Source organism: Orbicella faveolata, unplaced genomic scaffold, assembly GCF_042242905.1.
Source record: "Orbicella faveolata isolate gen_17 unplaced genomic scaffold, um_ofav_v1 contig_27, whole genome shotgun sequence".
NCBI lineage: Eukaryota > Metazoa > Cnidaria > Anthozoa > Scleractinia > Merulinidae > Orbicella > Orbicella faveolata.
This window is the reverse complement of record NW_028301555.1, coordinates 5985500-6001575: the sequence shown is the minus strand read 5'-3', so window position 1 is coordinate 6001575 and position 16076 is coordinate 5985500. Positions and strand designations below refer to the sequence as shown.

Sequence of the window (16076 nt, the reverse complement as noted above, 5' to 3'; positions counted from 1 at the left end):
CCTTAGTTGGTTTTTTTTTTTTTCCACATATTTTATCTGGTTAGAAGATTCCATGCCATTGCAGCTGGTTAGCACAGGGATGAACGTCTTCTTGGTTTGAGCAGTGCCCTAAATCGACGATGTATTTTAATTACTAATTACTTTGTAAAGCACCGCCTAGTGGAATCCAACACTGAAGTCGACTTTATTATTAGCGTGGTCACGACTTTAGTCCAGCTGACAACTGATTTCGCGGGTAGGTGATCTTAAGGAAGCAAATCTTCAATCGACCTTCCGTGGAATATGAAATTTCGTTTCTATAAACGAGATTTCAAATCCATCAGTATAAATCGTACTCCAAAGTTAATCATCTGGTTCTCTACCCTCGGTTACACTGCTGATAGCTTACGATCATCGGCCAAATGGTCTCTAATGGTAAACAAAATTGTAAGTAACGAGTATTACAACACATATATGGCATTATCTGACCGATTATTGCAGCGCTAAATAAATTTCTAGAAATGGCAATAAACTAACCTTCATGCTTTTCATTTTCATAGATTCTTTGACGCCTTTAGAGGTGATTTACCATCCATCATCTGGCAGATTTGTAGTAAGCTTACTGTTCTTTCCGCTTCGCTTCAGTGAAGCTCCCCTGATAAAAAATTAAATTCCAGCATTGAGAGTGTCTGAATTTCCACAAAGTTGCGTAGTGAACTTTCGATTGCACATCTCTTCTGTAAAGGCGACAAAAACATCCTTCTCTGTCCAAAGCGAAGATGAATTTGTCATCTGTGTACTCATTAACTCATCGTCCCGCCATGTTTTGAATCAGAGCTTAGCAGCCTCGCTCACCTTTGAACCGAAAAGACATGGTACGACCGATAGAATACCGCCGACCGGGAGATGGGATTTTTTTTACCAAACCCGCAATTATTAGCCCAAATACTACGAGATTTTCTTTATTTACGAAATTTTATTCATTTAAAACAATGACAGAATGCAATTGAAAAATATATGTCTATTTGTAGCTCGATTGCACAGAAAAATTATCGACTTGGTTTTACAAAAAAAATCGTCATTTAGATAAAAGCGTTAACAACAAAATTTTGGTCAAATAAACTGATGTTCAGATAAATAAATAAATAAATAAATGAAAGAAAGAATAGGAATTTGCAATCGCGAATCCCACGAAGAAGCTAGCTGTCTTCCATTGTTAACAGGTTAAATTGGTATCAGTAGAAGTGTTATTTTTTTATAAATCTTGGAAACCTCTATTGTGCTACTAGCAAAGAGCTTGTTCTAGAGCTAACTCTCTCCTTCCGCTGTTTATTTGAGTCACTTGTATCGTAGTGTTTGAATCAGGCAGGGTATGTCAACAACTTTTAGCAATCTTCACGCCATTCCCTTATCAAGAATCTTGCATTTGGTACTGCCCTTAAAGGAGGGCCTCAATTGTTTTGAAATGCAGCAAAACCAAGAACTCTCCCAGAAGTGTTTCCGTTGGTCAGCAAGTTTCGCACAATGCAACTTGTTCTTTACGGTACGAGCGACAAGGACAGAGGCGAACTACATCAGACCTGGCTGCTCGGCAGCTGAACAGCAATGGCTGACTCTGTAGCTGGCACTTGTTGTTGTCAGCAGTGTCTAATGAGGGCGCTAGAATACTTTCAAGGAACATGGTGGAATTACACCGCAGGTTATTCCTGAAAAATCAACAGAAACCTTTCTTTCAATGACCAGCAGTGCAACAGTGGGCGACACAAACGTTTCATAGAAACGAGTATTTTATTACGCTGGTTAACAGTTTCATAGCTGTTTCAAATATCATACTTGCGCGCTTCTCGTTAACTTTACCTTTCAAAAGTTTCCTTTGTATTTAAGGACGTGAAGAACTTCGGCTCGCATGTCAGCTGTTTCTCGAGGCAGGTGTCTACACAAGCCTCGCCCTCTCCTCCAACTATCATTTTCAATTCACTCAGTGGAGGCCAGTTTGTTAGCTTACAGAAGTCCTGTTGGAAACACAATATTTTATAAACTGGAATGGAATAGTAATTTTCTTCGGTACATTCAAAAAGAAAATAGACAAACAGATAAAGAAATCGTCTTGGAGCAATCCTGAATCATACCTGATTTTCCACATACGCTTTTACTCGCTCGAGCATGCCAACATGAGTAAATTCATATGGTAGATGAGGTTCTTCCTAAAATGAAAGTGAAATGACGTTCCATAAAAAAAGGATGCGTATCTTTGTTTGCTACTCACTAACTTCACTTTGCAGGTTTTGGGCAAATTAAGGCTTGTTAACTTGATATTGGTTAGTCATAGACTGCGGAAAGTCTCTGTTTTGCTGGAAAATACGCGTCAGTTGTACGAAGACACTGCCGACGATCATCCAAGGCATTACGAAGGCGGCCGAAACTCGCCGAGGTCTTGTCGCGGTTTCTCCGCTCGCCTCTCCACCTTCGTTAACGTTTCTTCCCTCGCAGATTTTCGAGCATGCGAGAGACTACTCGCCGTCTAGGTTGGTCTAGGACTGCACGCATAGTAAATGTGTCACCTTAGTATTTATGATTTCTTGAAGAGCCGCTTCCACCTCCGTTAGATTATTTATGTCGACGGTCTGCACCAAAGGTTTTCCAACGAACACTTCAACATAAGGATTTTGAGAAGTTATCTAAATAATGACAAAATAGCAAACGTTAAATATTAACGAACGTTAAATATTTTCATGCAAGTATAATTGGCTCCTTTTTAAACATATCGTATTTCTCTTTGATAAGTCTCACCGTAGCTTAAGTAGTACACGAGCAATTTTCGCTATTAATTTGACTGGTCAAATTTCTGAGAGCAGATTTTACTGCCCATAAAACTAGCTATTGCAGGTTCGCAGCAAGGAGAGTTCAGGGGCGTAACCAGGATTTTTCAAAGGGGCGGGGGGGGGGGGTCACACTATGTCGAAGTGAGGGTAAGGTAAAGGTAAAGTCTGCATACGAGCCAAGTGGCCCATCAGGCCGGAGCTTATCCCGGTTTCTGTAGCATGAAGCGACTAGGAGTATTTCTACTCCCCCTTGGATGGGATGCTATAGTCCATCGCAGGGTTACCCCCAGCATTAAGTTCGCCGGTACCCATTTACACACCTGGGTGGAGAGAGGCACTGTGAGAGTAAAGTGTCTTGCCTAAGAACACAACACAATATCCCCGGCCAGGGTTCGAACCCGGACCGCTCGATCCGGAGACGAGCGCACTAACCATGAGGCCACCGCGCCTCCCACATGTCAAAGTGAGGGTATTCACCAGATTTTCAAGTCGCTTTCCCCGCTGTTATAGGTTGTTTGCTTAAAACAAGACTTACAAAAGGGGGGTTCACGGGCACCCCAAGAACCCCCTAGTCACGCCCCTGAAGTTGCCACAGAGCCCCCCATATTGGCCAGGTTGCCATTTTTTAAGTGTCCCTGGCAAATTTGGCTTGATTTGCCTCCATCGATCGACGTTCATTGTGATTTCACCTAACACATTCGTCCTACCTTTCTCGACCTTTAATGTTTTTGTTTTATCACAAGTTCAAGTTCATTACCTTTCTATTGAAGGGTTTACCAGCAAAAAAGCCAGCGTTCGTGCGATCTAATGGAGGAACAAACTACGAAAAAGAAATGAGTTTATTAGGAACTGGTTAGAACTGGTTTTAACTATTTGATTATGAACTCGAGAGTTCTATCACGCACAAAAATCGAGAGCAATTAATCCAATTGTTTCGGAATAAATTTACTAGTCGTTGAAAACTTTAACTAAATTCTCTCTGCAGACACTTTGAAAACGCAAAGAAGCGGCTGCCATTTTGTTGACGACACTGCTAGGCTACTCAATATCGCCAACAGAATAGATCGTGGGTGGCGTAGGCGTTCAGAGAACGGCATTCGTGATAGAACGTTAGAAGATTAATGCTAAAAGAGAATAAACCCTATTCCAATTTTATCGCTCCCCACCGTGTCTTTTACTGACCTAAGTTCATGAGTTGTCAGCATTTTTAATAGTCTGATAGAGTCAAATGCGATCATTTCACATGCAAAATATTCACATATAACTGTATTTAAAACGTAATACCTTGGGATTAAGAAAGAAACATCCATTGGCCAAGGCCTCAAGGGCTGCTGGTCCTTCGAAAGGCTGGCCAAGACCAACAAACACCTGAAGAAGAAGCAAGAGAATAAAGAAATCATAATCTATGTGATATTGCCTTGATGCACCGTAAATTCTCAGAACTTCCATCAAAATAATTGTATGGTTATCAATAAGAAGAGTTGATGTTTTGAACTTGAGACTGAACTCGTTAAAGACAAGTGTAAAAAGGGTGTAAAGTTCTCACACATGACCAGTGAAATAACTTTTCAGACTTGCATTTTCATTTGACATGACTGGTCTGTTTTCCGAATCCCTTGTGCACGCTTCACCAAAAGTACAGGATTTCGTTCGAGACACGTTTACTTTATTCATAAAATAACGAAAAATTCCCAGGCCAGTGATCTATTCCATTTGTCACAATGTCGAGCGCATTAGTTGATCGTTATCAATCTCTTCATTGATACTGACCTTGCTAGACTCCAACAGATTGATAAGCGTTGTTACATTCACAATCCCATGGTTTATCACATATTCAGGCACGCCATACTGCCGTTGACGATCCTATTATTAATAGAAACATGACAACAACAGTAAAGAACAGAGCTCGAGGTCTGGGCCATAAATCTTCAAGAAATTAATGGATAAAGCTACAACCTCGGACAAAGCTTGCCTAGGCGCAAACAATTAATGCGTGGTTTTTTGTTGTTGTGTTGGTGGTGGTGTCGGTGATTGCTGTTGTTGTTGTTGTTGTTGTTCAAGTTTTTTTTCAGTTGCATTGTCTACCCCAGAGTTGCCTGTCTGTCTTATCCAGAGGGGCCCAGGTACGAGGAACGGGTGGTTCAGTTGGAGGCGAATGATATGATTGGCTAGTGTTGTTGTTGTTGTTGTTATTGTTGTTATCGTTATTCTTAGCTCTATTCTGCAACATTATGACTTCTGGAGCTTGGAATTCAAAGCTAAAGAAAAAAGCCTTGACAAATCTGACAGTGTCCAAGTAAGGCTTAATTAGGATACGAAACGTTCTGTCGGAGATGTCTGTTGAAAGTAGTGGAAATACGTGTCGTAAATTAACGAATAACAAAAATGAAATTAGAAAACGTGTTGTTGAAAATAGAAAACGTGTTGTTGTGAAAAGAGATACGGATATCACAAACCACTTACGCTAGTTCCGCCTAGTGTGGCGTGAACTTCGCTGAAGTATCTTTTCACTGTGTTGATGTAGTTGCCATAACCCTGGGGATAAAATAAAAAAAAGTTTCCATCTAACAAACGTTCCAGCATGAACCCTGCCTAGCGTGACAGTTGCTTACGCTTCGTTATAAGAATCTTAGCCAACAGTGGAAGATACAGAGCGCTTCTAAAAGGGGGAAAGAGAGGTGTATAGAAGATGGCCCTTGCCTTACCTGACAAAAGGGGAAGGGACGAATTGAAGGTTGGCCCTTTTTTGGTGGGGTCAGAGAGGTGCCGGGCGGAGGGAGAAAGAGACTTCATGCCTTCTAGGCTCAGGTGGTTTAAGATCAAAAGATCACCGGGGGAAGTGTTGCCACTTAAGCTTTGTTAAAAGAGATTAAAGGACGCAGATGTGCCTAAAACGATGGGAGCTGAGAGAGGCGAATTAAGGATTCCCCGTCCTTTCAATTACATATTTTAGTTTTAGCACATGAAAGTGATGTTCTATTTATTCTTGCTCATCATGCTCACTTTCCAAAATAATGGATCTTTTCCATATATCAAGGCCGCCTTCCGCGTCTTTGGTCTTTTAAGTAGGGTTCTATTTTCTTTTGATCGTCGTGGAACCGCAAAACCAAGGAACGAGTTATCTGGACTGTGTGCTGTAACAAAACAATGGTGTTAGAATTTACCATATACGGATGAAATCCTGAACCTCGATCCCATGCTCTCTCTATTTTGCCTCCCTTGAGGAGAGGAGAACCTGCGTTGAGCAGAACCTGGGATCGTGGTTGCTGAAATCTATTCCTCACGAGGTAAATCAGGCTAAATGAAAGAAGATTTTGCGTGGGCTAAACTGTTTCTTGAAATACAAATTATGCATGCAAAATACTAGAAACAGAGATATTAGACCATCGTTCTTACTAGTAATACAAAGGGATCTGGCGTAATATTTCAATGTTGTATTAATCATTATGATACCAGAATGGCGCACTTACGATACATTGTCATAAACTGAGCCAGCTGAAGGTCGAGATCTCCCCAAACAGATCTGCCGCCAGGAATCTTCTCTTGGTAATATTTGTAGTTAAATTCCGCATCTGTTCCAAATGAGTCAAGGACGCGCAACTTGCATCTGTTAAAAGCATTCAAGGGCATTACAATTTGCCTCGGTATACAAATGAATAAAGCGTTTTGTCAATGGCAGGCTAGAATAAATACAAACTATAGACAATTACTGGACGAAATTTCGATTCTAGAAACGAACGGGTTAGTGAACGGATGGACGAATTTAGAAGACGAAGAAAAATATTGATCCCAGTTCTTCTTTGTCTATAGGTCAGTCAGTCTGTCTGGTCTGCCTGCCTGTCTGTCTCTCTTTTTGTTCGTCTATCAGTTGGTCTGTCAGACCGTCTTTTGTCTGTCCTTCTGTCATCCGGTCGGTTGGACTGTTTGTCTGCCTATTATTAGTAAAGCTCTCCTTCTGTCGTCAGTTTGTCTGTCTGTTTTACTGCCTGTCTACCTGTCTACTTGTCTGTCTTGTCTGTGGGTCTTTTTGACTTGTCTGCCGGTCTGTCTCTCTATACGGTCTGTCAGTCTACTGCCTATCCATCTGTCTGGCTATCTGTTTATGTGTTTATACATTGATCAATACACTTATTCTCTTTCCGCATCAGAGTAATTAGGTTAGAAACTCAAACTGTGATTAAAAGCGCCAAAAAAACACTAACTTGTGTCGTGAATAGTCCGGACCGCTCCGTTCTGCTATGATCAGCACTCCCATGATATCTGTGAAAATGAGATCCAATCCATCCGTCATGTTCTGTCGCGCACAACCATCTGAAGCGGAGTTCATTAGGGTACTAAAAACAAAACACGTTTCTCAAATGAATGTAAAGTTAACGAAGTATCACTTGAGGTTAGTACTACACTGATGAAGGGCATGCTACTTGTCTTGAAGATTTCTGAAATTCTACAGGAAAAATATCATTATAAAGATTAAAGGAACTCCATAAAGGTTCAGATTGTGTTCTCAGATTGGTTGTTGCTAGTTGACGGATTTTTGCGCAAAAGTGAGAACCAATCAGAACGGCTACACAGATCTCTATTCAAGAAAGGACACAATAGGACCATGTGAATGAGGTTGTCTCTGACGGGCTACGTCATCAGTGAGGAATTTTCAGATAGACTCTCGAGATGATCAAGGTCTTAATTCTTAAGAACATTTCCGTAGAGGATCTTATAAATGTTGAAAAGAATTTAGCTATTAATCATTGCTGGTGCGGAAAAACTTTCTCTCACCGTGGGACATCTTCCACTTGAAAGGCGATGATTAGATCGTGGCCTAAAATGTACAGAGCGCTTATAAGATCACACCACTGGGCCAGCTCTCCCAAAGGCCCTCCCAAAAAGGCCTCATCCAGAAAGAATTTGTGCTCCCCCATTCCGGCCATGTAGATCAAGATCTGCGAGAGAAGGATAAAGTTACGTCGCAATTTATATCATTGCAATGCACTGGGTCACGTACATTAAGTGAAGAAGTAGTAAAATTCAGCAGATGCAATATATTTTAATTTGTGTCAAACAATATGATAAACCCGATGACCTTCCGATATGGCTTGTTCCTTATTTATTACGAACCGTTCGTTTTTCTCCACCGTTTTTTCGTTTGCTTCAAATATGAAAGTTTTCTTTAGTAAAGGGAAGAGGTATGACAGGACATCACAACTACACAAAACCAAGAACGTGCCTATTAAAGCACACTGCTAAATAAAAGATGTTTGTCTGTTTGTTGTTGTTGTTGTAGGACAACTCTACTTTTCACATCTTTTACCTCGTAAGCAGTAGTCACATGCGCCTATATGGAACCTATTTTTGTTATTGTTGCTGTTGTACATGCGTATTTTTTTGTTACCTTCTTTCTTCTCGTCCCATACAAATTCGCCCACTGTCCCAGTTCTTCAATAGCTGTAAGCCAGTGAGGCCAGGTTCCACGGATTCGTTTGCGTATCCAAGCGTATCTCTTGCCTTTGAACTTGCCGAGAAGTGCGGAGAGATTTGTCTGAATAGTTGTCTTCAAAAATAAAAAATATGAAAGAAAAATACGGAATAGCTATTTTAGACAGACTACATAATTCTTTGTTATCAATGTAGTAATGGAAAGCTACTCAGGGATATTTTACTGTCTGGTGGATCGCGAAGCTTTTTATTGTAGCCAGTCGCTGCAATTTCGTTCTCATGGTTTTCTCAGTCCTCCTACTTTTACAAGGGAAATGCCTGAGCGCAAGTTTGAAAACTTCTCTATAAATTAAGTGCGTAATTGATTAAAATTTAAACTACCAAGAGCATAAAGCATAAAGTATTTATTATAAAACACGAGCTCGTAACCATTGAAAAAAATTTCAAGTAACGAGTAAAGAAAATTACAGTCGACCATCGATCGACTATTCTCAGCTTCGAAGTAAAAATTGCGGAAGATTATGCCGCGTCGTTTCTCCGTACTCTATTCTTTTCGGTCTCTTCTGTTCTCTCGCGCGGATGCCTTTATCCTTAGCTAGTTTTTTCTCCCTCCCTCCTTTTTCCCTTCGCCCATTTATCCCTTAGCTGGCTTCTTGTCTGCAGGCGTCCGGCAGAACGCCTATAACTCAGACCGGTGAGAAGAGATTACTTTTCAAAAGCCACGGAATCATTACTACAACAGCTAATGTCCGAATAATCACCTTTTGCAACTCCGTTGCCTCATTAAAGGGATTTCTGTGTCGTCGCCATGGTAATACAGGACACCAGGCTTGTATCTGTAACAAACGACAAAAGTTATATAGCTTACCAAGCTAGCGTGGTTCTCGATAAGTACACTACAAGCCCGGCCAGTCTCAAGTACGAGACTCGACTTGTCCCCGCCCCGGGTTCCGCTGGTTGTAGGCAAATAGGCCCTTTGCACGATCCCGTCACATGGTACAAAATCACATGTGCTGGTGAGCAAGCTGCGCAGTGGGACTTCCAAAACAATGCAACACGTACCAGTCCACCTGGACCTGCCTTTGTTTTGGAAGTCCCACTGCGCAACTTGCTCACCAGCATGTGTGATGTTGTACCATGTGACCGGATCGTGCAAAGGACCTATTCAAGGAGGACACTTCGACATCAAGCAATTTCAGTAAGGTCTGGTTCACACGAGCGACATAACGACATTAACGACAGTCGGAATGTTCACGCCGCAAACATAGTGACATAACGGTGCTTCTTATAACGTTATGTCGTTAGGTCGCTAGTGTGAACGAGACCTAATGAGCGTATATAGAGTGTGTAGCTCTATGGTAGCAGTAGTTAAACTAATTTTACGTCTTACCTCGCTCAAATACTGAATAATAGAACACATGCTATTTGGATCCACTTTATGTTTATCTCCGTGACATTTTTGGTCCCACGTCTTGTTAAATTCCTGCATAAGACAAAAAAACTGTTAAAATGGGTGCAAAACTTTTTCGCCTGACTGCCGAGAGTCCACAGGTCTCTGCAGCGCTTGAAAACCCAGGAAGCTGCAATGAAGGAGGCAAGCGTTTTCCGGAAATAGTAAAAAATGATGCTCTATTGGCCACTGGAAATTTTCAGAAGTACAAACCAGAACTTTTGGTTGAATGGAATGGACCCTTTGTTGTGTGTACATGTTTACCCTGGACAAATTTTCGCTTACTTGACACCGCGGGGATCTCATAGCTATATTGATCACATTGTCAATAACAGGACAGTGCAAAAGGGTAAAATACTGACACGACATGCAAGAAAACACTCATCCATGTCGGATATCCGGTCTTATTGTAAAATGGATTCTGATCTGGTATGCGTAAACTAAAACATCAAAAAAATTAAAAGTGACTTACTTTAATTTTCATGGAGCATAGAGGGAACAAAGGGTCTTCTAGGATATCACACGATGCCAAGCTATCAATTTGTCTCGTCGGCACTAGAAATAATTGGATAAAAGAATAAATTGGTAATACATTGTTGAAAAAATAATTGTGGCACAATTAGTGCATGCAAATTCGGTCAAAAGTCGGCCAATTTAGAATTGTTTGTTCGATTATTATCATTTTAATAACCATCTGTCATAATTATCACTTCGTATCCCAGCTGTTTTCAAGACCACTCCCGCTAGAGAGAGACTGTGAAGGCCTTATGCGTCCCAGGACACGATAAGGACTGAATTGCCGAGGACTATGACGATGTGATGAGGATGACGACGACGAGAACAATGACGACAACGACGACCATGACGATGACGATGACTACAGTGAAACTGATAAACACTTTTTTCGCCACAGACGTAGAATGTTAATAAATAAACTTCTGATATGTTGAACTCTAATAGCATTTTTAAGGAAATGCTGCAATCTGATTGGCTGACCTACACTATCAGCCCAGACAACGTCTGCAGCCATAAGTGGAATTCGACTTAATGCAAATGCTGCAATTTAATTGGCTGAGCTATCGAACTGGCTATCATCCATCAGCATGGAGTGCAGTGAAGGTACGTTGTCGATTTCGAGGTGACGTTTTCTTGTTTCTTTGATATTCCTAAGAGCGCTTTAAGCGGAAGAAAATCGGACCGTTGTGCGACTAAAACCTCAAAATTGTTCAATGAACTTAACCTTGTGAGTGCCTGAAAACAGCGGGAAGTTTCAAACAGTTCAATCCTCGTGGGATATTGCTGGAGCGTGAGGTTTTTAAAAGTATTTGATTTAGGAAACAGTTTTTTTTTTTTTTTTTTTTTTTTTTTTTCGTGTGTGTGTGTGTGTTTTTTTAGCGGCATCGTCCTCATTAACACTATCACCTCATCGAGAGCGAATAATAAATACCGTGATCTAGTCCAGAACACGACAAGAAGCTCAAAATATATATATCTTGCATTGGTTTGAAACCGAGATCCAGTTCTCTCAGAGAACAAACGGTTTTCTGGATTGGTGAACAATAGATAAAATCAATATTCCCGATAATTAGGGTCAGAAGCATACAACCATGCTTCTGTTAGGGTACATAAACCGAAACACGCGATTTGGATCACCAAGAAAGCTATTCATTTAAATTACAATGGCATCACGGATAGATCCTTGAAACGCGGTCATTAGTGAAGTCAATATCTCTTTCAGAGCTGAGCGAATAAAAATGGCTGACGAAAATAACGTAAGCTTCGATATTCATCTTTCAATCAAGGTGGACTCAATTATAGCACTGCTGATACAGGTTTTATTTAATGCATCCTAGGGTTAACTTAATGCGATACCCGCACAGATTAACTCCATCGACTGTTGTATATACCACCAGGGGAGCTAGCTTATCATATTTATAAATTCTACTGAATTCATCAGTTACCAAAATCCTACTTAATAATAACTGTGTTACAATGATCTCACTAAGGCATTCAAACTTTTTTCTTCAATATGCACCTACCATTGAGCGGAACGTGTACTTCCAAAAGTGTCTTCTTGTCGTTGATTTCTCCCCCAGATCCGCTGCCTAGCCTCGGAACAGTGCTTGTCTTTTCAACATGGGAGGTAACTCGAAAAATGCTGATTTGAGCCACGAAGAAATACAACGCAAACCCCAACCAAAGGAAAAGAACTGTGCCTCTTGAAAACACTCGCTTCATTTTGAATAGCACCAGCGTCCAACTGGCAGTGTTTGTTCGCCAAATATGTAGTGGATGTTACCTAAAAGCAAAAGAAGACAATTCTAAACGAGGATGTACAGATCTCTATGGTTACATGCTCCAACACGGTGATTCGAATGATCGAGAATGATGATTTTAAGCTTTGCCCCAAATCTCCAGCCGTTATTATTACTGTGGTTGAATCATATCGTAGTTTTAGAATCACATTCTAAGTAACAAATAATGAACTTTGTTTAGAAAAAAAAATAATACGCAGTTTAGCATAAAACGCACAATCCGAAATAACATGTCAGCGAAGTAATTTATAAATTCAAAAAAATTTGTCAACATGTCAATTTGCATGAAAACTTCTGTCACCTTGTGATACCTGGATTTAAAACAATTATCTCCATTCTCTTTATGCAGTAGAGATACATACGTTTAAAAAACGTATTTTTTTTTTTCGCCAAATTTTCGGACAAGTTTGATAAGGCCGTATAGCAGAAAACTGTAATTAACTGAAATTGGTATCGCTGCTGAGTTAAATTTATTCAGCAACAAGAGTCAGCCTGGTAGAACACAAAAATTCTATAAAAGAAATTTATTTAACACTTCTTTCTTACAGAGCATTGTATTCCACGCTTAGCTTTAGAACAAAAAATTTAAAATTGCAGAAATTGAATAGCGTGCTAGCTCAAAGAAGTCTACGTAAACGACAAATTTCTGACAATACGTAAGACAAGCTGGTTAAATTAAAATTTTGGATAGTTTAAAGGTTACATTTCACACCAGAAACATGCAATCAAAAGTACATTAGCTGGATTTGAATGTATTGGGGGTTTAGCTTCTTTCAAAGATCGAAGGCGACTTATTTCGAGTTCGTGCCCAGGAATTTTATATACGTTAGGCTAAAGTGTGTTAGTTCTAACGAGCTTTGCATAAAATAAACAGTGGCATTGTATCAACTCTATACTTAAATTAAACGTCAAAAATATAAATAACGAAATTTCGTTTGCGCGGCGATTTGTATCGAAAAAAAGTTTGGCTCGCATTCACCATAAGTATTTGTCCAGAATATACGTCCGCAACGCGTTTTGAACGCTCCGAGTGACTTGCGCTTGTTGCACATGAGAAGTGTTCGAGCAAGGCGTGCTAAGCAAACAATTTTATCGTGTTCAAGATTTGACATCTTTCAAAAAGTAGAAACCGCGAAAGTTTAAACCTACTTCCCACGAAATTTCAAATGTCGTTCAGGGTTTTTGCGCCGGATGCCTCTTCGCACGTAAACCTGTAATTGATCATTGTCTAAAATATCATTGCATTCTTCTTCTACCTCCATTCTTCAAAATCCAATTAAAACGAATTCTACATCAGTTTCTCGTCAACTTGTGCCGTTGAAACCATGACCACAACTTCAAACCACCAAGGAAAATACGGCATATTTTGTCTCCTTCCCATATAGATTACGGCTGGAAACTCGTAGCGACAAACTTATTAATATTGTGAAACCGCGGTTTAACCCTTATAATTTATTTTAAAGAATTCAGAATTCTCGTTGCGTTATTCTTTTTCAAGCATGTTTTCTGTGAGCTTCACAGACTTGGATACCGCATTTTAATTAGTTAGTGTTATTTTCGTTTGCTGTGTGCTTTGAAAAACACCTTTATTAATTGTTATTGAGTATAAGCGGCACCACGTTTAGCAGTATTTGAGACATACCGACTGGACTTGAAAAAGAATTGAATAAATGGGACTCGGTCTGAAGACCATGCTAAAAGAACCCTTTACCAGAACTTGCATTGTTTTGCTTAGATTTACATCTCTTTGTTTTCAGGTACATAATGATAAAATTTTTCTAACTGAGGATAGATATCTACGGTTACTCGACAAGCAGTCTGCAATCGAAGCTCTTTAATTTTATCACTACCGGGCCTTCTCTCAGGCTACTTTATTACAATCCTACAAGGTCAGGCGCCTTCAAGGAGAAATGTTCAAAAAGCAGGAAAATTCAGTTTTATCGATCGTTGAAGTTATGACGAGAGGAAACACTTTCCCAATGTTCTATCATAGTCCACCTACTTTATTTGTTCACTGTTTTTCAATCACTGAACATTTCTCGCGAACAAAGGCACAACCACAAACACGAGCACATTACTGTTTATAGCCTGCATGATGTAAAAAGAAGAGTCGGATCTTAAACTAAATAGAAATGTTTCATGGGTAATATAAAGCCGCAATTTTCTGCAATTTTAAACTTTTTTCAAACGTTTAGAGCCAATTTATTAGGGACTTTAAGGTGGCCGAACACAGTTTTCAAGAGCCTATGCCTAATTCACCATTACTTTTAAGCTATTTATGTTTTGGCGCCCGTTTTTTGCAAGCGTCAAGGTTAACCACAGAAGGGTTTATTATCGCATTTTGGCTAAGGTGTGTGCTGTTGCCATGGCAACGGGGCTGGTTAAAAACAAGGCTTAAAAAAATGGTTTTTGTTTATTTTAAAAAAATCCAGTCGTTAAATTTTTTTCATTATTTGTCCACTACGAATTGACATTAAATCACTTCTGTCAACACTGTTCTAATAAAATTTTGACATAGGCGATTTTCGTAATTCGCCTTTAACCGTTTTCACTGCATGTTCTGTATTATTAAAAATTCCCTATGTCAAAATTCAAATTTTTTGCGATAAAGCATTCACGTGGTTTCTGAACTATTTTTTTTGCCAAATTTCTTGAAATTCTAATGACTGGATCGCTAGAAATCGGCATGTTTCTGCAAAAGCAATCGGTCTCAATTTTTCGAGCAACTGCGCATGCGCTGCATTAAACTGGGTTCTTTCGGTAACAAAGAAAAAGCTGAGAATTGCTGGGTTCTTTGCGTCGTTACCTTTTCTAACATATCTTGATAATAAAAGACTAAAGCCATCAATACATTGCGTTCAGTAATAGAGAAAAATAGCGCAGATAGTGCGGGTGTTGAGTAAATAAAATGATCGCTCTATTGACGGCATGTTTGTTTTTGCAATCCTTGTGCGCGCGCTGAATTGCATCAGCAAAAGCGCGCGCGAAAACTGTGTTCGGCCACCTTAAGCAAATCGCTACGGCTGGCGCTGATACGGCTGCCGGAAGTAAATTTTCCCAAGAATGAGACACTGCACATGTACGTCGGTTGCATCCAGCCGTAGCGTGAAATCTGACTACGTGAGTCGGGATGTTTCGCCGTAGTGGCCACAACGTCGGGTTTACTACGCTTTTCTGGCCCTTTTCAAAGGACATATCGGCATTTTAAGAATTTCATTGGATACTATATCCTTCAAAGTCAATTTAAGTCAAAGATTGTGTCAAGGTTGCCTCTCATAGGCCTGTAAATCCGTATCCTGAATTTACGATAAGTTGTGGCAAAGGTGTTGGAATGGCGAAGGGAGTCACTGAGTATATATATTCGTGTTGAGCACGAGGTTGTTTTTTCTTCGGTCAAGTTTGCTTTTACGGTTTAGTCAAGATGTTTTGTATCGGGATAACTATACCATGCTATTTTGCTTCTTTGAGTATTGATATTTGTGTTTTTCACTCGATATTCTTATTTGTCTCTGAAATTATATATTTCATCCATCAAATTGTTATGGCACAAAGTGTATGGCATTCGCTTTCGCTCAGAGATAATCTGCATGTTCCTCCGAGGAAGGCGAATAACGGCCGTCGTCCCTTGAGCGAAGCCATTTGCCTGTAAGAAACTAGATAAAAGAGATTTTAAACTCTTTAGCCGATGTTTGTTTCATCTTTGTATTTCGCTTTGCTTGCTAAACTTAAAATTTGGCAAACCACCGAGACGTACTCTCTCTCTCTTGATATTTCTTATGTGTTCTTTTCTTCGGGTGTTAAACGCTCTGCCAGTTTCACCGATATAACACCATGAACAGTCGGCGCAAAGAATTTTGTAAACAACGTTGGTTTGTGAATCCGGAGTAGGACGAAATTTCGGGGCCGGGAATTGTTGTTGTAGAGTGGTGATCGGCTTATTTATGACCGAAATATCATGTTTTTTTAGGACGCGGGTCAAGGGCTCAGTTACACCTTTGATGTATGGAAGAGACGCGAAAGACTTGCGTGACTATCGTATTTATACAATTTTGAGTTCACGCACACGTTTTAAATTAGGTG

The 16076-nt window shown here is 40.0% G+C and overlaps 1 protein-coding gene across 1 annotated transcript; it reads right to left on the bottom strand.

Moving 5' to 3' along the window:
* Window positions 1-935: 935 nt before the first annotated feature.
* LOC110067286 (alpha-1,6-mannosylglycoprotein 6-beta-N-acetylglucosaminyltransferase A-like) lies at window positions 936-12176 on the bottom strand. The gene is made up of 17 exons (XM_089297039.1): window positions 11721-12176; window positions 10154-10236; window positions 9622-9714; window positions 8993-9067; window positions 8188-8346; window positions 7575-7738; window positions 7004-7135; window positions 6272-6408; window positions 5805-5935; window positions 5265-5336; window positions 4572-4664; window positions 4086-4169; window positions 3559-3621; window positions 2541-2657; window positions 2109-2183; window positions 1837-1991; window positions 936-1685 (listed from the first exon to the last, which is right to left on the bottom strand). The coding sequence occupies exons 1-17, from the start codon at window positions 11917-11919 to the stop codon at window positions 1487-1489; spliced, it is 2031 nt and encodes a 676-aa protein (XP_089153165.1). The 5' UTR covers window positions 11920-12176; the 3' UTR covers window positions 936-1486.
* Window positions 12177-16076: the final 3900 nt, after the last annotated feature.

Excerpts from the sequence above, each read along its gene's own strand:
- LOC110067286 (XM_089297039.1), bottom strand. The coding sequence starts at position 11,919 with ATGAAGCGAGTGTTTTCAAGAGGCACAGTTCTTTTCCTTTGGTTGGGG. Across the intron at positions 10,237-11,720 it reads AGTACACGTTCCGCTCAATG|TGCCGACGAGACAAATTGAT; the intron begins GTAGGTGCATAT and ends AATTATTTCTAG. Across the intron at positions 8,347-8,992 it reads AGGCAACGGAGTTGCAAAAG|ACAACTATTCAGACAAATCT; the intron begins GTGATTATTCGG and ends TTATTTTTGAAG.